The sequence below is a fragment of the Vombatus ursinus genome, unplaced genomic scaffold, assembly GCF_900497805.2.
Source record: "Vombatus ursinus unplaced genomic scaffold, bare-nosed wombat genome assembly UNPS02014779.1, whole genome shotgun sequence".
In the NCBI taxonomy this organism is placed as follows: Eukaryota; Metazoa; Chordata; class Mammalia; order Diprotodontia; family Vombatidae; genus Vombatus; species Vombatus ursinus.
The window spans coordinates 10,871,242-10,894,768 of record NW_020954557.1 but is presented as its reverse complement, the minus strand read 5'-3'; the positions used below and the strand labels follow the sequence as shown (position 1 = coordinate 10,894,768).

At 35.7% G+C, this 23,527-nt stretch overlaps 1 protein-coding gene across 1 annotated transcript in view; it reads right to left on the bottom strand.

The window, feature by feature from the left end:
• Positions 1-23,527, bottom strand: part of SATB2 (SATB homeobox 2) — a 216,511-nt gene that overhangs the window by 87,224 nt on the left and 105,760 nt on the right. The window contains exon 7 of the mRNA XM_027866064.1: positions 6,495-6,967. Coding sequence (XP_027721865.1) covers positions 6,495-6,967 — 473 coding nt within the window. The remainder of the gene's footprint in view (positions 1-6,494; positions 6,968-23,527) is intronic.

The following is a 23,527-nucleotide window of genomic DNA, read 5'->3' as shown; positions in this document are numbered from 1 at the left end:
ACTTTATCTTATTCTAAACACACACACACACACACACACACACACACACCCATTAAATTTTATTACTTGCCAGTGTCTGAACACACCTCCTACCTTTGTGCGTCTGGTGTTATCTTTGTAAATATAAGCACTTACTCTCATACCCCATCCTGTTGAATTTTTTTATTCTTGAAGTCACATCTCCTTTTCTATCTTCTTCATGAAGACTTCCTTGATCTCCTCAGTTTTAATGTGTTCTCTCCATCCTCTAAACTCCTTAACTTTCTTATGTGTTCTAGTTTGCACTAAGTAATCTGTCTATATATGTATGTATATAGGTATATGTTTGTGTGTTATTTCTCCATTAAGTAGTAAGCCCCATGAGGGCAGAAATTATATCTTCTTTATATTTGCACTTCCCTCAGTGTCTTGTACCTAGTAGAAATTCAGTAATTCAATAATTATTTGTTTTGGTCTCAAAGTCCAGTTAACACCTACTTCTCATTTGAGATAACCAAAAAAGGGGTTAATTTGTAAAAGTCACAGTTATAGTACAAGCATATTTAGGCAGTAGGAAGCAGAGTGTCCAAGTGAGGAAACAGTGCAGTAGAAAATAGCATGGAACCTCCAGTTGGATCACCATCCGGCTATCAGATGGTGATAGTTCCTAGACTCTGCTATTCTGGAAGATATTAATACTAACATAATAATCTTTTAATCTATGAATTCAAGCCAGTGAGTCTAAAATGAAAGCTTGCTATTTTCAAAAGCAAGCAGTATCATGTATTCCCACTTTATTAATTTAATGTTTTGGAGTCAAAAGCTTGTATATTATTTATTTTGAAACTCAATAAAATGTTCATGCCTGATCTGCAACATTTCATATTTAGAGTCAATCTTTCAATGGATGGGCTTCCTTTTCCATACAGGTTTTCACCTGTGATCTTATAACCAGAGCACTGGACCATGGAGTCAAGACTCCCGGGATATACATCCATCTCTGTTACTGTGTGACTTTCTTGGCCTCTGTAATGTGATTGACTATAGAGAAACTGTGATATCTACCAGCAGATATCACTTGGTAATGGGGTCTGAAACTTATGCAAGAAATTTTCTCTTTCTGTATAATTTACAAGTGTAATGGATTTATACTGCATTAAGCAGACTGCATAACTAAACAAAAGAGTTCAAAGGCATCTTCCCTAAAAAAAGAACCAAAAAAATAACAGCTCCCATTGACAGGCTGGCATCATAAAATCTTTTTTTTTATCCCTATGATTTAAATATATTTCTACACATTACACCTCCCAAGGGTCCTATTAATGTGTCATTTTCAAATACAAGATGTTGATCAAGGAAGGCCTGGTGAAATCTTAAGCTTTGGTAATTTGGGGCATGTGCATGACACAAACAAATTGTAAGCAAACTATGAAAGTCTAACTAGTGCTATCTTACACAAGAAATTCAAGTTCCTTGCTTTTTAACATAACTGCCAGCTTCCGTGATATCCAATTTTCCAACTCATTGAAAACATTCTCCAGTTGCTGTGTGATTTTATAAATTGTATTTGTGATACTAGCACTAAGTTCCTCTTAATACGTGCTTTTGATGAGTACACAACAGTTTTAATATGTTCCCATAAAAAAGTAATCAAATGAGGACAGGTCAGGCAAAGGAGCTACATGAAGAAGGACTTTTTAACACACTATCAGAGTAGACCTAGGAAGCACATTTTCCCTAATCACCCAACAAAGGTTACAATTAGTGCCAACTTAGTGATTATTTTTAGTTACTAAAGAAATTCCAAATTAGTGACTCTACTGTTACAGAATAATAGTAATTTTGTGCTTCTGCTGAAATCACAGCATTAAGAAATTCACCCAGTGAGGTGAATCTAGTACAAAAAAAAAAGCCATTAAACTTGTGATGTGCTAAAGTTTTGGGGACGAGGTAAAAAGTTGAAAGAAGGGATAAAGCAACAACCTTGAAAACTATCTTGTACATAATTCAGGTGTTTGCGACTATTTTATCAAGTAAAAACAAAAAGAACGTAATTGCTTTCACTGATATGATAAGAAAGGACATCCTATAATAGTACTAAGATATCAGAATCACCTAAGTAATTCACCTCAAATTTCCCTTTTCTGACATTGTATTGCTCTGACTCACATGTGACAAGTCATTTTTTTCCAATGGATTTAGCATAGTTTGGATCAAAGTTTCCTCTACTTCATTTAACAGATTTGTTCAGATGGAAGGTCCTGGGGGAGAAACAACGCTAGGAAGCGGGGGTTTCTGAGCGTCTGAATATGTAGGTCATTGGATTTTCAAATAAATTATAGAATAGTTTATCTATTAAGCAATCTTCAGCATATATATTTTATGAAGCTATACTTAATTATGGGTTAATGTATATCCCAAAATCACTCTACAGTAAAATTAAGCCCTCACACAGTCATAAGACTATAATTAATAAAAACTATATAGAAAGACAAGGGGTCAAATAATTCAAACTGAGATGCTATGAAGATGTCAATGTGGTAAAGTAGACAAATAAATTTACCAGGAGTCCATGGGTCTAATCTGTGAAAGGGAGTACGTCAAACACAGAAAAATTCAAGCTGCATCAAAGTCAGAATGGTTGATTTTAAAATGCAACCCTAACCTAGTGTGCCAGCATTGGTCTTCAGGTTTCTTTATTCCTATTGACTTCATCAATGGCATTACTGACAGGACACTGCTAACAGAGCTACTTTAAAAAAATTATGATTTTGCTTACAGTTTGTTTCTACTGGGCACATGCTCCAAAATCTAGCTAGTAATATTCCCACAAAATTAGATATTCAGATATATTAAGATTTTTTAAAATTTAAATGAAGTTGGGTGGCTATCATATTACCCCAGATCCAGTGCCTTTTTTAGCAGTGGGTGTTAAAAGAAACATCTGAAGCCTGAAAATTATTTTTTGGTTTATTCTGATAAAGAGTATCAGTCATTCTTCAAACTCAATGTAAAATAAAGTAGACTACTAAATTTATACAGTCCTCCTGAATTATAAAAGATCAATAGGACAAAGAAGTTAAAGATAATGCTGATAACAATGTTTTCTGGTTAGGATCTTGCTACTCCATATTTCCTTCTGCCATCAATAACACTTTTGCACAGAGGAGAACTTAAAGATAAAACGCTATTAGTCTCCAAAAAAATAGATTACAGTGACCTGTGATTTTTGAACAGAGAGTACTACTTGGACTGAAACCACTGAATATATCATCTCACTTTGTCACCCTGACATAAATGCTTGAGACATTATCATTCATATAATCTACAAATTTTTATTAAGTTACTGCTTGTATGTATGACATGGTATTATAGGTTCATCTTAACTCTACACTATGTCATCATTTTTCAAAAACTGTTATGCCACAAATTCATCTGACATTAGAGTCTTCAAAAATAGAAAAACATGCTGGTAAATTTTTCATTCAAGACAAATATAAAGAAAATGGAGGGAAAACCAGAATATAAAATAACATTCTGCTGAAGCACTATGGTATAAACGTAGGTTTATGTGGTATAGGTTCTAATCCCTGCTCTGTTATTTTTTAGCTGTGTGACTTTTGGCAAGTGATTATACCTCTCTGTTCCTCATTTTCCTCATTTGTAAAATAAATTGGTAAGAGTGAGGTACAGCTCTAAATCACATGCTCTTCTGGTACCCAATGGCACTAACCTGAAGCCTAAAACCATTCTGTGATCAAGGCTCTGATGATCTCCCAGAGACTGCCACTTAAATTATATGAATCCTGTACCCATGTTACAGATCTAGTTTCCTGGTATGGTGGTTTTAGGATTGTTTATAATGTGAATTTAGTCCCCCAAGGCACTGTAAATCAAGCCTGATGTTTCATATTTCTAAGAATTTTCCCTTCCCCAAAACAGAAATTACTTATTTTCATCTTCTTTTTTTAGAGAACATATATTTGTGTCATCAAATTAAAGGAGATGATATAATAAAAAAAAACATAAACCATCATATTGATAAAAGCTAGCTTCATCTGATTCCACAAAGAATAAACAGTAGAATTTGCCTTAAAATGTGGGTGGAAGGTCAATTTCTCAAACAAGCCGTATTTTTATGATTTTTTTTAAAAATGAGACTTGGTTGATTAAAATTCATTAAAGACTGTCAAGGGGAAGTTCTATTAATTAATTTTATTATTTTACATCATTATTTAACTCAGAGAGCTAAAGAGACATGGGTCAGATTTACAAGAAAGCATTTGGCTTAATTAAATACTTCATCTCTGCAGAAATCACTCCTTCAAAAAGGTTAGCTATCATGAATGAATATACTTTGGTTAAGGTGTTTTTGAAAAGAAAAAGCAGGAAAGCATTTTATAATGCTATATTTCTAAATTGTGAATATTATGCACAAATTATTTTAATGCACCATAGCTTGCTTTTCTATGCAAATATCTAAGGGATTATGGAAATAAAAATAGTTGGGTAACAAGATATACAGAGTATTTTATATTAGACTTGATATTAGACATATGATGGATATCACTGAATTATTTCCTGAACCTCCCAATAAATTAAAAGGATATTTCATTAAAGAGCAAGCCAAATAAATTCAAAGATTACACTACTGATGTCCATTGAAAATACTAAGGTGGTTTTTAATTCTCACTTCTATCTGAAGAATGAGGAAAAGATTCCTTTCAAACAGGAGTTATACTTTGTTACTATTCTGTACCATGCTAGCTTTTTTTTTTTTCCTTTAAGGTACTACACCATATATAAATAGCTGATTCTACTAATTGGACTTCTCATAAAAAGGAGAAAAAAACACAGCTTGGTTTCCTAGGGCATTGAATAGTCTCATTTCTACTTACTAAACCTAATAGTGAAGCTCAGTCATAGGCCCAATGACTTCCTGCTTAAGTTCAAAATATGTCATTCTGTCAATATCATCTACCTTGATTATGTCAAGCTTTATACACAACAGGTTATGATCCTCATGGGATGAAAAGCCCTCCTAAATTAAAAACAGAATTTTAAAAGGAAATACACATACATTCCTATCTAGTTTCCATTTGATACTTTCAAGGTTAGCCCATGAAGTCAAACTCACATTGATTGAAAGTGATTTTTCTGGATAGAGCCATGTTAAAATTTTAATGGAAAAAGGAAAATAACAAAACTATGCTTCAATGATTCAATCAGAGCCTTTTAAACTTGTTATTTTCAAGATGGTAATGCCCCCCCCCAAATCATTAATCCATAAAAATGGACAAAAGATACAGGCTAAGAAAGACCTTCAGGAGACCAAACTCTTTAACATCATACCAATAGGGTCTTTACTCCTGCCTCATTCCTTTTGGATAAAAAGTATTGTATACTGTATTTTAACTCCCCAGTCAATGACTCACCATGCTTCCTACACTATAACCATTATCCACAATTCCCCCACCCCTCTCCAAATAGCCTTGGATGCTTCCCTTGGTCACCTCCTTGTTATGCTGCCTCTAGCTATCATCCAAAAATCATTCCTACTCTCTCTGCATCCCCCCTGAAACCTTAGAATCTGCAACTTGGTCTTCACTTTTGATAAGTCAGTTTCACCTTATGCCTCTTTCCAGTAATCTCTACACTCATACCCCATCCTCCATTCACAGATTCCCTTTTATGTATTATCTTTCCCATTTTAGAATGTAAGATCCTTGGTTGCAAGAAATATCTTGCTTGCTTTTATTTGTGCCCCTTGTGATTAGCACAATGCCTAGAATATAGGAAGCAGTTAATACATCTATTTTGAATCTATTCACCTATCTTTTAAAATTCAAAGTGATATATAACCATGCTTCCAATTGTATATGTAGCCAGCATATAAACAGAGTTTCAAATAAACCTGGAAATAAAATGTTAATTTGTCATGAAATGCTTCTTCATGCACATAAATGATAACTCACAAAAGCAAAACAAAAGAGGGTATTATAAATATAAAAAATACAAAATTGGGTTTTAAATTCATTCTTCTGATTTTAGTTTGGAGATAATTCACCAGAATGGATTGTAATAGTATTGTTAGAGAAGACTGCAATCTTCCTTAACTACAATTCTGATCACTATATACTAATGCTGCTAAAGGCCTTTGGAGTCTTTTAGTAGAGAGAAATGTAGCAATTAAAAGGAATATTCACAACCTTCTTTGAATTAAACTCATTATCAAATCATCTAAAAATTCTTTGGGGAAAAATGTGTAAATAATGAGTTTAATATGAATTTATGTTATATTACTATTAAATATAAGCATCATATGGATAATGTGAAGCCACTAGCTATGGATATTTAACTAAGCTGAAAATCTACCTAGTTCATATTGAAGGATTTATAGCACTTATGTCAGACTGTCACAATTTTTTCCCAGGCATTTTCTTACCACAGAACGAACCAGTCATATACCCTCTTAAGCATTCATGATGCAAATATAAAAGTAAAGAAAATAATACCTGTGTACGGTTGAATGCCACTCTAGCAAACACAGCCTGGGAAACACTGGCTCTCTTCAGCTCATCTCTGACTTGCTGGTAGATATCTGGAGAAACTTCCACTGAAGAGTTTGTTGGCTCTGGCTTCACTGCTCTGGGGATGGGGGGATGATTCAAGAACTGTTGGTTGATGGCTTGAGGGTGTTGGTGAGCCAATAGTCGGCTGACAGCTATCTGTTGGTTTATCAGGTGAGCCATTGCTATTTGTTGCCTTACCAATTGTGGACTGAGTTGGGGAGAAAGAAGACCAGGGCTCATGATGGGCTGTAATGTGGGCACTTGGTTTCGGATTGGAGTACTGTGGTGAATTTGGCTATGAGGAGACTGTTCGTTAGTTTTTCCCAAGGTTGCCAGCTGGTTCATATTTGGTAAATGCATTGGACGTTGGCCCAGAACACAATAGTCTGAAAGGTTTTCTCTTTCCACTCTTTCCACTGTCAAAAGATAAAAATGAAATTTTGTTATTTTAAATCACATAGGTACTACCAAAATAGCTTATATTGAATTATCATGTTTTTGTCATGAGTATGTTCAAATGGATTTCTTTTTTTTCCTATCTAAAAATGTATACAAAGGTGAAGAAAGTACCTTTAGAGTATTATAAGTGAAAATAATTTCTACCCACATGCAAAAGTCTCTTCAATTAAAACATACTAGAAAAGATTCCACATCAAAACTATTGACTGCTTTCACTTTGTTGAAATTACTTCAGGAATACATTTTACTGAATAACCAAGAGAAAAATCAACAACTACACAATCTGAACTCTTTTCATATTCAAAAGCTCCATCAACTCCCTGGATTACTCTCATATAAAAGTATCAGCTGCTCTCTTTGTGGAGTTTGTAGGCAATAGTGTAGTTCATGATTATCAGGAAAAGATAAGGACAATATCTCCTACCAACTGTTGACCTACTTTATATCTTCATCTATCTATTCAATTGCTCACTGCTTTTAGAAGAAAACTATTTGAAGAAAGAGTTGTGTGTGTTTCTTCATTTTTAAAGTAAGATCAATATATGAATGTAGGTCAAAAACATAAGCTTTTCAAAAATCTCTACATACAATTAAATTTATCCTAATATGGATTATCATTTTGGTATCTATTTAGTGAATAAAAGCATCAGCTCTTGGAAAGGAGGAAGTAACAGGTTGCTCTTGCTTGCTAAAATAAAAGGCTTGGGAGGTAGCAGAGAGAAAGAGGCTGACTTGTGTTTTATAAACCTCCCAAGTAATCAACAGTTTTCTTTAAATTTTTTAAAAGTTCAATTTCTAATTCAATCCCTTCAAAATTATTTGGTTGAGTACACTCTTTTATAAAAGTCTACAATCCAAGAGCAACCTGTTGAGGATTTGCAGTCGTGCTTTTTATAAGCAACACCTTTCAACCATCTCCCAGTTAAGAAATTTATACTTATTAAATATAGAACAAAGTATTCTTAGAACCAAACCCAGCAGCACACATAATGAAAATTCAAAAGAGTTAGATATCCCTGAGCTAATCTATACACATTTCTACAAAGGGAAACTATTCTTATTCTCATTATGCAAATGAAGTAGATACATCATGAACTGAGGACATAGCAAGCCCAAGCTTGCGTTCAATCTCCTGAGCCATTCTCCTAATACCACAACATATGTTTTCATCTGAGCCAGGATCAATTAAAGCAATAAATGATATTTAATCTTTAAAAGATTCAAAAGCAGAAGAAAGCAGAAGTTTCAACCATTTTTTCCCTTTCTACTCAAATGACATGACTTCTTGAGGAATTCCCAAATATTGGTGTTCTAGGAGAAAAATATTTTAGTAACCGTACATTCATTGACCCAATACTAACCACTTTCTAAAATCAATATTTAAACTCTCAACAACGTAATCATCTTCTATGATGTTTATTCTCTCTTAATATGGCATATCTAAGCCAAAGAATATTCTATCAATAAGAGAAAGAAGTGGTTTCCAATATTCTGTAGTGATAAAACCTTCTACTTTATACAAGATTCAGCAGAACCCTTACAATATTTTTAAAAATTTAAATGTTTACTACTCTATCAGCTAACACAGGACTGATTTTTAAAGCTTATATTTCAGATAATTTTAATAATTCATATTATCATAAAATAATACATATATAACACAAATTACTTTCATTATATTCCTGTGATAGAGGTAGTTTAAATATTATTATATTCATTTTACAGAGGAGAAAACTGAGGTTCATATGGTCATAAAAGCAGTAAATGCTGCTGTCAGGATTTGAACTCCAAAAAACTGACTCTAGTGTCCATACCACTGCACATCCAGGTTCTCAGACAATTTTTCCCCAGAATGTAATCACGATGCAAACAACTTATTTAGTAATAAGGATGTGATTTCTTGTGATCAATGAGTATCTAACAACTGGAAGCAATAACAGATAATAATTCCCCTTAAATGATTTTTAAAGACAAATGTCATTTTTCTTTTTACCTACAGAAATGCATATTTTGAGGGGTTGTTTTAGAACAACCCTTTTTCCTTTAAAATTTTGAGGATTTCATTTTCAGATTCACTATGATGTCCACAAATGTTTTTCATAATTTTGACAGAACTCTAACAGAAAGACAATGTACTGCTACTATGCATCAGAACACTAGAAGAAAACCTAAATTGGAGATACCTTTAGTGATATATACATTTGGTAATTTAACTAGGGTTTAGAAGTTTGTTTGTTTTCTATTGCCAGTATGTTAATTATTTTCTTATACTTTAAAATTATTTTAAATTCTTAAAAAATTTCCATAGTGGACAGAAAGTTTCTAATAAAAGTTTTTTGTGTTGAATTGGAGGCAAAGGGCAAAGATAAAGCAGGGTGGGATAAATTACCTTTCCAGATGTATGTACACCTGCATAGTCAAGTTCCAAAAGAGCATGGGAGTGACAGTGATTCTACTGTACAGCAAGATATGTACATGGTGAGGCCATTCAGAGGAGCAGCTCACTGGTTCATAAGGCTGTAGTAACCCTCATTGGCTCATTGACTCCCCTGCTCCTAGTTACAGCATCTGAACTAAAGAGAGGCCCCTAGTGAACCTACATAAGTTTGGGGCCTCCTTAGTATTTCTGATTGGCTCAAGGGAGTCCAAGAAGATTTTGTTTCAGATCGGACTTCACAGGTCTTAAGTTATGTTGCTGACTGGACATTCCAAGTAACTTAAGAGACATCATATTACAACCACTCCAGTTCACATAGGGATTCTTTCAATCTCCACAGCTGGCCCATGAAAGCTATGCCAGATATGGGGTTTCAAGGTTATAGCAATTTCTCAAATTCCTATAAGCCACTCAGTTTTACAAAGTACATTCTTCATAACAACCTTGTGAGGTAGGTAGTACAAGTATCATCATTCCCACGTAAGCTCAGAGATGTTTTGAGTCCCATCCATGGTCACCCGGCTACTAAGCACAAAAGCAGGATTTGAACACAGGTCCTCTGAGTTCACATTCAGGGGACTAGAACAAATGTTCTTCAGAATGGTTCGTAAGCATTCAAATGAGTCAAGGCTTCTAAGCACATACATGATTAGTTAGAGAGTTAAAAGTCTGTGGGAATTGGTTTAAATCACTAATGAGAGTGAATTTGCTTCAAAACTATGCTCTATTTTAAGGATTTTCAGAGTACTTTAGATAGCCAAGAATATTTTTTTAAAAATCAAGTTATATCAGTGACTAGTGTCAAGATAAAAAGTGCACAGGGAAAACAGACATACTTTGGTACAGTTTTCCCCTGAGTTGTATATAATCTAAGTTGTTTATATAATAATTTTATTATACTCTTAATGACTACTATTCTATAAATCTGAAAGCAACTTCCTCCTTGCATTCATGTGTATTACTTTGTTATAACCATCCTTACTTTTTAATCTATAAATTCACTTATTAAAAAGAAACTACTATGAACTTAAATGGAAATCTGTCATTTTAAAGTAAGTCAATTTGATTCTATTTTATATTATTACAGTAATCTGTGATTACCAGTCAGTCATATCTGAAAGGATCAAAACCATTTACAAACATATCATTAGTTCTCATAAAAGCTTTGATAGGCAAGCAAATTAGCTATGTTTTACTGTGGAAATAAGGAGTAAAGGGTGAGGTTCATTGTTTAGGGTCATCCTATCAATTCACAGTTGTAATGCAATTTTTTAAACACCTAATTAGTAGTTCTCTAGACACATGGTAAATTCTCAATTAACTAGCATCCAACTAACCAAAATCCTCTATTCACTGGATTAGAGTTTTCCCCCAATTCTCTTCTTTCAAAAGAAAAACAGATGGCAGAAGAATAAAGAAAAAATTAGTTCTATTCCAGTTCAGTTGTCTTCAGTAATGTCTGACTCTTTGTGACCCAACTCCTCATTTGGAGTTTTCTTGGCAAAGATATTGGAATGGTTTGCCATTTCCACCTCCAGCTCATTTTATAGATGAGGAAACTGAGACAAGCAGGTTTAAGTGACTTGCCCAGGGTCACACAGCTAGTATATGTCTGAGGCCAGCTCTGAACTCTGGAAGATGAGTCTTCCTGACTCCAGGCTCAGTACTCTATCCACTGTGCCACCTAGCCCCATGTTCTATTCTAGGATATATGTTAAGGTCAGTGTATATGCAGCATTACCATGCAGCTCTAAAATTATATAATTCTAATTCTCTACATAATCTACAACTATAGAGGTACTCAATAAGAATTGCTGTTCAGGATGAGACACTATAAAATCCTGAATTATCAAAGGCAGAGTCAATGGGGGTAATAGATAATTTTACTGAGGCAGAAAAGTGGTTGATAAACATTCTAAAGGTATTTAAAGAAAAACTGTTAATATATTTAGAAAATTCATTTGTGAACACATATGTACCCTGATGCTTGTCATTATTTCTCATATCTTCAGAAAAAAAAAATTCATGTTGTCATTTTACTCTTAAAAGTAATAGTTTTAAACTTGCATATATTTAGGGAAAGTTTCTGCTATTAACATCTTTCATTTTTCATTTTTGTCCTCTGAGATCATGGCAACTTCATAAGAAATTACTTAATTCTTCAATTTACAATACTCACACACTGAGCACTTAATCTCATCCAAAATAACATTAGACAGTTAATTTCACGTTCCTAAAATTATACAAGTGGCTAATCATTTGTAAACTCCTTGGGAGTAGGGATTGTTTCATTCATTGTAGTATTTGCATTCACAGTACACAGCCTGGCACATAGCAGACTCATAATAAATGCTTGTTGATTGATTAATATCTGCCTATCTAAATGTCTTATTGACCTTATTAAGGATATAGTAATTACAGTAATTAACAGGTCAAGTTTCCTAGCGAATTTCAGCCTGATTTAGATATTTAGACCAAAACATCTAGTATTTCTCATTGGCTTATAAAGAAATGCAATTATTATTTTACCTTGTCATACTTTCCTCAAATACTTTAAAAAAACTTGGGTTGGGAAGAACTCTTTACCAGAAGATAACAGTAGGTTCTGCAATTTTCTTGAGCAAATTATTTGAGCTCTGAGACCCTCCATGGGTCTAACAATTCAAACTCAACTCAGAGAGGTGGACAAACAAAAATCATCTTGTAAAAAGTCAAAACATTTGGAACTTTATCCACAAATATTTCTGTACAAACACAAAATAATTTTCAAAACTTCCCATTAGACCCTCCTCTTTGGTTTGACTCAGTACAGCTCAGCTCCCTGCTCTTCACCTGAGAGCAGGTAGAAGAAGATTGCAATCCCTGGGGAAACTATAAACCATTTCAAGACCTCCCTTTCAAACTCAGATTAGGACATCTGGTCATGACCCATCCAGTCTTACAATGGTGGTGTCCTAGCACATGATTCTTTACTGGCTCAGGAAAAGAGAAACTTCCCAATGAAAGACCCATCAGAGTCTAGTCTTCCCATCAGACTCACTTGGGAACTCAATAGCATCTGATAGGGAGGATTTATCCTCAAAGCCCAAGTGCAAGTTTTGATTGACAGTTTCACTAAGGAAAAATAAGGTTAAGAAGAAGACACTCTGCAGCTAGGCACAGCTTCAGAAAATGCACCCCCAGATCAACCAGAATCGATATATTAAACCCAAACAGATGCTCTAACTATACAGAGAAGTAGAAATGACCTACAAGAAGAATACTTCCCAGATTCCTAATCCATCCCTGAGGAGCCCCAGAAGAACTCAAGTTATTGTCCAATCCATCACTTCCTGGTAGCAGGACTACAGAGGACAGAATCCTACTTATCCAATGAACAGAACAAGTGATGAATCCTGGGATTTTTTCTCTCATTTCAACCACCATCAACTGACAGCTCAGTTCCCAAATGGTGATCATCACCAAGAAACTGTTCCCACTTATTCCAACCCTAAGCTGCAGACTGGTGGAATTCAATCAAACTATGAAATGGACTAGTCCTGGAATTTATGCTCATATGACAACATGATTGATACGAAATGAATAAAATAAATTATAATGTCTGAGATTTTTCCTCATGTTAACCATCCATAGTAGGCCTGCTTTAAGACCACTCTGAAGCCAACTCAATGATTAGTGAGTGCCTATTTAGAATTTTGGTATCATCAGAAACCACAGCCATGCTATTCATTTCTATTCTGCCTCACCCTCTAATCTACTGAGGATGGTCCTTCTCACACTGTTCATCCCATCCCACCTGGCTGCTTTCCTGGACTTCATCATTGGCTCTAGAAACCCATCTTCATGTTAGATGGAACCAACTCTAAAACTCATACCTCAATACCCTAAGCCTCTGGGGCACCCTAGGTGAAACAGTAGATAGAGTGCCAGGCCTAGAGTTAGGAAGACTTGATTTCAAAACCACTCTCACTTACTAGCTGTGTGAGCCAGGGCAAGTCACTTAACTTTTGTTTGCCTCAGTTTTCTCCTCTGTAGAGTAATGATAATAATAGCACCTACCTCCCAGGATTGTTGTGAGGATCAAAAGAGATAATAATTGCAAAGTGCTTCACATAGTGCCCAACATATAGTAAGTGCTATATAAATGTTAGCTATTATTATGATTATTTGATGATGATGACTAGAGAGCATGAACGGTAGACACAGGAAACCTCTTCCCAGATCCTCCATTTAAGGAGGAAGTCCAAAGCAACAACTGGATGAAAGATTTCAACATAGCCCTGAGCAGGGTGCTTTCTCCTTCTCCCCCTCCTCCCTCTACTTTTCAGCTTCTTTTTCATGTGCTGTCTTTCTCCATTACATTGGGAGCTTCTATGAGCAAAGATTGTCTTTTGCCTTTCTTTGTATCTTCAGCACTTAGCACAGTGCCTGATACATAGTAGGCACTTATTAAATGTTTATAGCCTGATTTAAAACAAAAACTTCCCATTTACAATATTCTATTGCCCATTTCTATGCCTTTGCCCAGACTGTCTCTCATAACTGGAATGTATTCCCTCACCATCCCAAGTCTTTTAAAAGGCTCAGCACAAACACTACCTCAAACATGAACTCAATAAAGCCAAAAAGCATTTATTATGTCCTCTGAATTGTAGTAAGCACTAGGAATGCCTTCTCTTCCCTCCAAAAAAGAGCAAGAATAGTCCCTCCCTTTAAGGAGCTTCCAGTCTAATGGGAAAAACAACATATTCCTACATCAGTGTCTACAAGATAAGTACTAAGTTGATGGAAAGTAGACTTATAGTCCCTGAGAAGCCTTCTATGATCATCTGGGGTGTGCAATAAGGATTCCTCTACATCAATAAGTACTTTGTTTACATCTCTTTTATGCTTCTATCACAAATTATTTTTATTACTAGTTATTTACACACATATCTCATTTTCCTATAAGACCATATAGCTCCATGAGGACAGAAAGAATATCCTTTATATTGAATTTTTATAATCTCACTGATCTACAAACAATAGATGCTTAGTTGATCTATGCCATGAGTTTTAGAATTGTGTCTACAGGGCACCAAATATCCGCAGGAAAGGAGGAAAAAGTGAGGTGTCAGTTGAAGAGCAGATTGTTTTAAAAGTCATAAAGAATCCCCTAGCCCGTTCTGGACTAAATGAATGACTCCTCATTCGGACTGGATGATTCCTAGCCCCTAAAAACAAATGATGCAAACCAAATGTATTTTCTCCCTCTAGGCTCCTGTGTATGTTATCCTGGCTCAAAGTCATTGCTGATTAACAAGCAAACCAGAGATTATCTTTCATGAGACTTGAAAGCTAAGAATTAAGAATTTTCCTTCTCAAATATCTAAATCTGAATTTCTAGATTTAGGATCCAGAGGTAGGTCACTTGTTGGACCCTGCTTCTCGGCACCATCACCTCAACAATATATCTAGCTCCTAGCTCTTCAGCAAGCAATCATGTTGGGGGAAAGTGGAGGTAGTGGTCCTCATAAGACAATTTCTCCCTGCAATACTTGCCTCCTCATTTGAATACCTTTGCAAAGGACATAAGCTTTTTCTAAAGCACCTTTCCCCAAAGAAAATATTCCCTGGGGCAGCTAGGTAGGCAGAGGGTAGAGTTCAGGCCTTGGAGTCAGAACAATCTGAGTTCAAATCCCGTCTCAGACACTTGACACTTACTAGCTGTGTGACCCTGGACTTAACTCCAACTGCCTTGCCAAAAAGAAAAGGAAAAAAAAAAAGACTTGAAGATATTCCTACAGCAGCAACTCACATGTACAAAGTGTTTTCAGTTTTTCACAGATCACTTCCCTCACAACAACCTCCAAAATGGGTAGTATGATTATCATTCCCCTTTTAGAGATGAGGAAACGCATCCTTAGACAAGCTATGGGACTTGCCCAAGCTGAGGCAGCTGGTAAATATCAAAGCCAAAATTCAGATACCCTCTCCTGATTGCAAAGATATAACTCTTCCCACTGAGATATGGTCCACTAAAATTATCAATGGAAAAAGCTTTATGCAGGATCATAACTGTCTGTACCTAGAATTTCATGACAAAGACATTAATGGGTGAAAGTAGCAGGTATTAATTAATAGACTAAAAATGATCCTTAACTAGCTATGTTAAGATTAGAACCCCAGGTTTTTAATGAAAGTATTTACACTGTGGCTTTTTGCATTTCCCCTGAAATGTAACTGTGTTCAATTTTCAAAAGCTCTAACTTAATTAAGAGGAAGTATCTTTAAGAAAGTTTATCTTGTTTAATAGAGGGGAAAGAGAATACAATGGTTTTGGTGAAGGGAAATTTAGGGAATTTCTTTAATAAAAGACATTTCCCATATCCTTTAAGGTGTTTATGAAAATTTAAATGAATCATCATAAATGGGTACTAAAGGTTTCACTAATATTATTAGCAATACCACACAACAACTATAGAATACAATGAATATTTATCAAGTAACTACTATGTATAGGCTATTGTGTTAAGCAATGGAAAACTATAATGTTTAGATAAGATATGGTATCCCTGTACCTTTGAGAAGTTTACCATCTGGTAGCAGAATAAGACAAAAACTGAGATACAGTAGCTATAATTTGTGATCTTACATATTAAGTGCATCAGAAAGTTAACCCCACCCCCCCAAAAAAATTATGGGAATTATAAAGAGAAAGTTCATCATCAATCAAGGGTAATAGGAAAGGTATCAGAAAAGAACTACTATGGAGTTGGGCTTTTAAAACTGGGAAAGAATACAATAGGTGAAAAACAGGAGGAAGAATATTATTAACATAAGAAATAGTCTATGGAAAAGGCACAAAGGTTATGAGAACATATATGGAAAACAGTTCTCCAATTTTCTGGACCTGAAGAAAAGGGATTACTATGAAACACATAATAGGCACCTATTAAATGACGGCTAACTGATTGATACCCCTCCAGGATCACTGCCTTATAGTGGCAGAAGGGCTTGCACAACTCAATGAAACTATAGGCTATGCCACACAGGGTTACCCAAGATGGACAGGTCAGAGCGGTATGTTCTAACAAAAGGTGATCCAGTGGAGAAGGAAATAGCCAGCCACTTCGGTATCTTTGTTAAGGAAATCCCATGAACAGTATGGGACCTAGTGTGTTATGGTCCATGGGGTCAGGAAGAGTTGGATACAACTGAATGATTGAACAACAACAAACTGATTGATAAGGCTGGAAAGGTAGTATGGCACTGGGTTGTAAAATACCTTGAAATTCCAGGCAGGGGTAAAGATCGTCTGGATATTTCTAAGCAGATGAGTGAAATAACCATGTTATTGGTCAATGAAGATCACTATGGAAGTGGTAAGAAGAATGAAGTGGGAAGAGTATGCAGTACATTTAGGAGGCTTAAGCAATAATTCAGGTGAGAATGAAAGCATATATAAGGGTGATAGCAATGAGAATAATGGATGGTACAGATATTGTACGGCTGGAATTGATAGGATAAGGTAAATGACTGCATATGAGGAGGTAAGGAAGAGTCAAAAATAATCCCAATACTCCAACTAATAAGATACAGTGAATCTATTATCTCTTGAGTTTACAAAAACAACTTGCATTTATTTAATACCCTGAGTAACCTCCAATCAGAGGATACTAATGAGAACAAAGAACTCGTCCCAAAGCCTCCATTTAAAGATGGCCCCCAGGCCAATCATCTCTTCATTACCCACTCAGCTGCACTCCTTTCAACTGGATTTCATTATACCCTCCAACCCAGTATCTTCCCTGATCCCCCCTCTTTTTTCAGTTTCCTTTTATGTGTTGTCTTCCCCCATAAGACTATAGGCCGCTTAAGGGCAGGGACTGTCATTCTTTTTTTGTACTTCCAGAGTGGGTGCTTAATAAATATTTATTGACTGACTGATCTCACAGCTGTCTGAAAGGTAGGTTGGAAAAATATTTTGGAGCAAAATCTCCATTTTACAATGAAGACACAAAGACTGAGAGAGATTAAGTGACTTGCCCAGCTGGTTATTAGTGGAGCCAAGACCAGAAGGCATAGTAACTTTGTTTGGCACAGAGAAAGTAAGGACTGCCTGATTTATGTGTACGTGTGTCTAAAGAGAGAGAGTCAGATAAAGATATACTGTAGCTAACATACAGAAAAGGAATCTAAAATGTGAGTACACTAGTTGGCACATGGATAAGACTTAAAGAGAATTACACTAAATAGAAAAGGAAGTAAATCTCCTGTCCTGGTCTTCAAATTCAACAAAATCCAATTACAAAACCAGAAAGTGTCACAAATATCCTCTAATAGTGTTCACTGTTTTGCTCATTGTATTTATCAAAAGTACAGGTATCAACTTAATAAATGGTTGTTGAATATAACTGAATGGAATTTCAATAAACATCTATTAAGTGCCTACCATATGCTAGACACTGTGCTAAGCACTGGGGATGCAAAGAATGGTAAAAGTCACAAGGAACTCATTGTCTAAAGGGGGAGACAACAAGCAAACAACTATGTACTTGAATCTGATGATGCTATAACCCTGAATAGTTTTTAGCCAATAGGTTCACAGGCTGATAAATTCTGCCCAATCTACAAAAAAGGCTAATTTCTTCATATCTATGATTGATATGTATACATACTGTATATACATGTCCACATACATCTAAATACATCTAGAAGGTAAGAAAAGCAATAAAGATTAATGTATGGTTTCCTGGAAGAACTCAATGTAGCATATTCTGGAAGATATATCAATGAACTAAGCAAGGTTATGGGGAAAAATGTGAATTTTTTTACATCACCATCAAAAGAGTCAGGACCACTGACTCAGCAATTTGACTAGATTCGCCATTTGAATAGTGCCCATGAAAAAACGGACTGCCATTTGTTCCAAATGATCCAGATGTCTGGCCCATGTAAATGAGCATAAAACATCTGACCAAAGCTTCTAGCTGATGTAATTCCATAGCATAGTTTTAATTTCTGGTTGGTTAGTCATATATTTTAGAAATTTATTTTAGTCCTCATCAGTAGGAAATAATATTGACTATGTGCATATTAATCTCAATCTTTCCTTGTTTTGTTTGCTAAAAAATTGTATATAAAAAACTAGTTTGCAAATAGAGGTATGACATAATTTAAAAAACATATTAAAGGAGCAGAATGCTTAATCAGAAAGAACAGTTTATTGGGAGTTGGCAGATCTGGGTTCTAATCCTGGTTTTGCCTAGCCTTGAGGACTCAGGCATATCCTGACCCTCCAAGACCTTAAGTGACTCATCACTAAAAAGAAGCAGTTGAACTAAATATTATCTGAGGTGCTTTGTAGGTCTAAAATTTCATTATTCTGATCATGCATCAGAGAGCCTTTGCTATTGTTTTACATATGTGTGTGTGTGTGTATTTGCAAACATAATGTGTTTTTTTGAAAGCTATAAAGTCAAACCAGAATAAAAAGAGCAATTCGCCTGAGACAGACAAGGCCAAGAGTAATTTCAAAGAAACAAACTCTTAAAACACTGGAGAAGGATCATAGCTATCAAATGCTGAAAGTCAACACTGAGCAAAGACAGTGCTCAACCAGTCCCTTTCAATGTGTTCAATTCACTTGTAATGGGGCTCTAAAGATGATTGCCTGCAGATCTGCAGAAATCCTCTCCCTCGTTATTCCCCTCCTCAAACCCCAAGATTTGTCTTCACTTTGACACTGAGCAAGCCTAATTTTGACTGATGAGCTAGCTACCATATGCTAGACACTGTGCTAAGGAGTGACCATGAAAAGTCAAGAAGCATTATGGGATGAGAGAGGGTGTGGGTGCCTGGAGCAGAAGCTTCAAAAGGAGCCATGGTGAAAGTAGGCATAGAGATTTCAGAACCATAGTCATGCAACCAAATTATTCACCAGACATGAGACTGTACTGTATTACTGGAACTGTTCAGGACAACTGACACCTTCTCCTTCCTTGTCTTCTTTTCCCTTTTTCTCTTCTCGTTCTTTGGAAAGGGCAGGAACATAACACTTTCTTGGAGGACGCAGGAAACTGATTCTGCTTTTTAAGACTGCTTACATTTCTGTATTTAAACATTTATTTTGTCTCTTAAGCTAGTAATTTGTGGAAAAAAACTGTTAGCAATCACTACTAATCTATATGTGTATTTTTAGGAGGCCTTATTAGGGTAGTATTGAGGTGGTATTGAGGTGGGGGGGCCTTTGTCATCTTCCTTCTCATTGTGTCCAGGGGTTAAATCTGAAAAGAAAGTAGTTCTTCCAAAGGGAGAGGGGGCCAGGAAGTGGCTGGTGAAGAAAATCACAACCAGGGGAAGGAATAACCAAGAGTTGGGGAAAGTATGAGTAACAGCTCTGTTCACCCACATTGTACCACCACAACCCCACTGCTAGACACTAAAAACTTATTTCACAAAAAATGACATACTCTTACACTTACTAGACATACTGACATACTACAACAACACCTCATAGTCCTAATGCCAAAAAGACCCAATCACTGAAGAAAAACTCCTATTTGTTTTCATGTAGGGAGATAATTTAAGGAAAAAAAATCAATTTCTAATATGAAATCTTTTCAATGTTAAGACAAGTAGGGTGAGGGAGAAGTGAAGACTCACATGCAGCATCTTTTTTTCCTCAGACATCAAACCAACACCATTAAAAAAAACTATTACCAAAAGGTCTCACTAAATATAATTAAAGAAAATGTAAGCAGTTTGAAGTGACTGGAGGGCAAAAGAAAATGAAACTTGGCATATGGGTGTCTTTTAGGACTCCCAAACCTAAAGAGTTTTTTGTGTTTCTTTTTTTTTTACCCTCTAAATTTGTTAAAGAAAATTTGTTTCTGGGTTGAGACCTAGTTTGGAAAGGCTCTGCCTCAGGCTGAATAGTCAGAGCCAAGTTATAATTCCCTAATAAAACAAGCCTTGTAAGGGAAATGCTTCCAGTCCTAGAACCAAAGCCGTACCAGTGGGCATTGTGACCATACCACATGACTAGTTTTCTTAGGTGTATTTTCCTCTTATTATCAGCATCTTTTTTCCATCATTTAAACTCAACAGAAACACATACCTCGACTATAAAGCAATTTAGTTTGAGATACCTCTGCCAATTTGGTAATAAAAACTTCAAACTATTTTGCCGCTTGGACAAAAAAAGGAATATTTTCCTATTTTACCAGAATTATATTCTCGATTCTCCTCTTTGGAATACTATTACACTTTTTACTTTCAAATTGTTCTCCATTGTCAGTTTACTTCCTTTACTCATTAGGAATATTCTAGAAAATCATGTGTAATGCAAATACTTACATGGCTAATTATATTTTTAAGCTGGTTTCCATTTTAATTATGAAGCTGTGTTCTCAATAGAGGAGGGGAATAATGTGCTTCATTATATAATAAGGAATCACACTTGAATTATGAGAGACAAAAGGGAAAACACTGAGATATTTAGAGAAAAAGAGGAAGATTTCCAGTAAGTTGAGTAGCCCCTCTAGGAAAGATTTGTGGGTAACATGGATGAGAAGTTGTGAATCCGTCATGTATGAGCTATACATCCATACAGCAATACATCCACGAATGGAGTGTCCACAATGTCTCCAAAGTGTCAAGGAATCCTAACACACATCCAGCAGAATTTTCCCTTTGTTAGTGTGCTATTTATGTAATTCTCTCATATAGCCTTGGAAACAAAAGTTAATCAAATGGGTATTAATCCACATGATATCAATATATTAATTAAAATCTTGCTTTTTGTTTAAAAATACAAATTATTTCAATTTTACTGAGAAATGGAAATAGAATGAGACCCCATGGGACTTGAATATGAAAGGTCATTATTCTAGTTTTAGGTACTAATGCCATTCTAGAGCTGAACTCAAACATCATAAGCAAACCCTGATAAGCATTTAATAAAAATATAAAGCTGTCATTAAAATAGAGTTGTCCTGCTACCAGTAAATGTTTGTTAATCCAAGAGACCAGTTAATAACAAGTGAACTCTCTTAGAACCTCTTTATCTCCTTCCTGTATTGCTGTAATGTTCACTACTCTAGGAAATATTTTCTGCAGTTAACAGAATGTAGTTAGCAGCATGCTCTACTCAGAGGTCAAATATGAACATTGGATTACTGCTACAATTTATCATATGTGTAAATAAGAACCCATGCTAAGTGAATATGTTCATACCTAAATTAATCTAAAGAACAAAGAATAGTAACAGTATTTATTGGAGGGCGCATCTAATGTCTGAAAAGCATTTCTATTGCAATATCTGACAATCAAAAGGTGCAGAGGATTTAAATTTTTTTGTAGCTTTGGTTTGGGCAGGTGGGGGGGGGGGGAGAAGGTGGAGAAGCATGAAGTAGAAGTAGATAAAACCTTTAAACTTTTACCACAGGACAGCCATGAGGTCTTCGGGGCCCTAAATCTGCCCCCAAATATTCAGGTTAGGACCAGAATTTATGGGAAACCTGAGTTGATAGACATCTCCTTCTACAGTGGTTCTGAAACATCAGCTATCCCTCTGAGCTACTTTGATAATTTAAGAGGAGGGGGAAGGGAGCAAGCATTTGTTTTGCACCTGCTGTGCTTCCAGGTAGTGTCCTATGTGCTTTGCAAGTATCTTTGATTCTCACAACAACCCTGTGGGCGAGGTGCTATTATCATTTCTACTTTAGAGTTTAAGGAAACTGAGGTATAAAGAGATGAAGTAACTTTCCTACGGTCACATAGCTAGTAAGTTATCTCAGGCAGCATGAACTCAGATTCTCCTGACTCCAGACTAGGCACACTATCCACTAAGCCACTACATGCCTCTGAAATATAATAGACCTTCAAGACTTTCTAGGCCTTGTAACATACCCTTTGGTTAGTTCTTTAGTACTGATCCAATTCAGACCCTCATCAGATTCTAAAAGTCCTCACCAGAGCTCATTCAAGAGTACTGGAGTGTTGGCCAAGGAACTTAAAATCTTAATAGCCCAATTAATCAAACATTCTGAAGGATGGTCTTTTTCTCCCTTTAACCTCTCCTGGCCATTTCTACATAATATCTATTTTGGAAGAGTTTGAAGTGCTTAATGTTCTTTTTTTTATTTCATAAAATTCATCACAACTCTGAGAAGTAAAGTATACATCCTCATTTTATGGATTACAGAACATACATCAAGGTCGCATGTTTCAGGTCCCAAACCTGTCTGGGTTGATCTAAGGGAAGGGGTATGTAAATAGACAGACAGACAGATACACATACATGCACTCAAAGAATGAAAAAAAAACAAGATTACTACAAAGGGAATGAACACTATCGTAACATACTTTTCATAACTTTTCACAGCAAATTCACATGGCCTCCTTCTTTAGGGATGCTACAGTAGGGGACCAGATAGAACTGATCACTAGCAAATCATTGGCATGTTTTTAATGACTAGATTGGCTGCCTTTACAAGGATGGGCTACCAATTGAGGATGTACCACAACTATACCTGCCCTCCCTCTGCACTCTCTTGGTCTGAATATCCCTTGCCAGTTGAGCTTCAAGGATAGGCAGGCAGCTGGTGTTGCATTTAGTTCTTTCTACAAGTCTACTAGAAGGGTGTTTCCATAATGCATCCTTGACAAAACCATGCAATGTGATCAGGTGGCCAGGTTTCCCTTTTTAAATACTTAGGCACAAAGATTACATAAACATACAATGTTGTTCCTGCTTCTTTGGTCTGTTGTGAATGATAATATTCTGACCAAAGAAGCACCTGTACAGATAGAACTAAGCCTTCTTATGTCCAAGTGGGGAGGGGGGAAAACACTTCATTATTTTAATCTGGTCAGAACAGGATCTGAAACAAGGCCATTCAGACAGTATTGTAATGATATTAAAGTGATTGTCCTACCTGGGACCCAAGGCCATTCAGACAGGATTGTAATGATATTAAAGTGATTCTTCTACCATTTAAAGGCCTCAACTCTCTTATGGCCTAAACCAGAGGAAACACTGAATTTTCTTTACAATATTGAGCCACCACTTTATAAATGACAGAATCATTTTAGG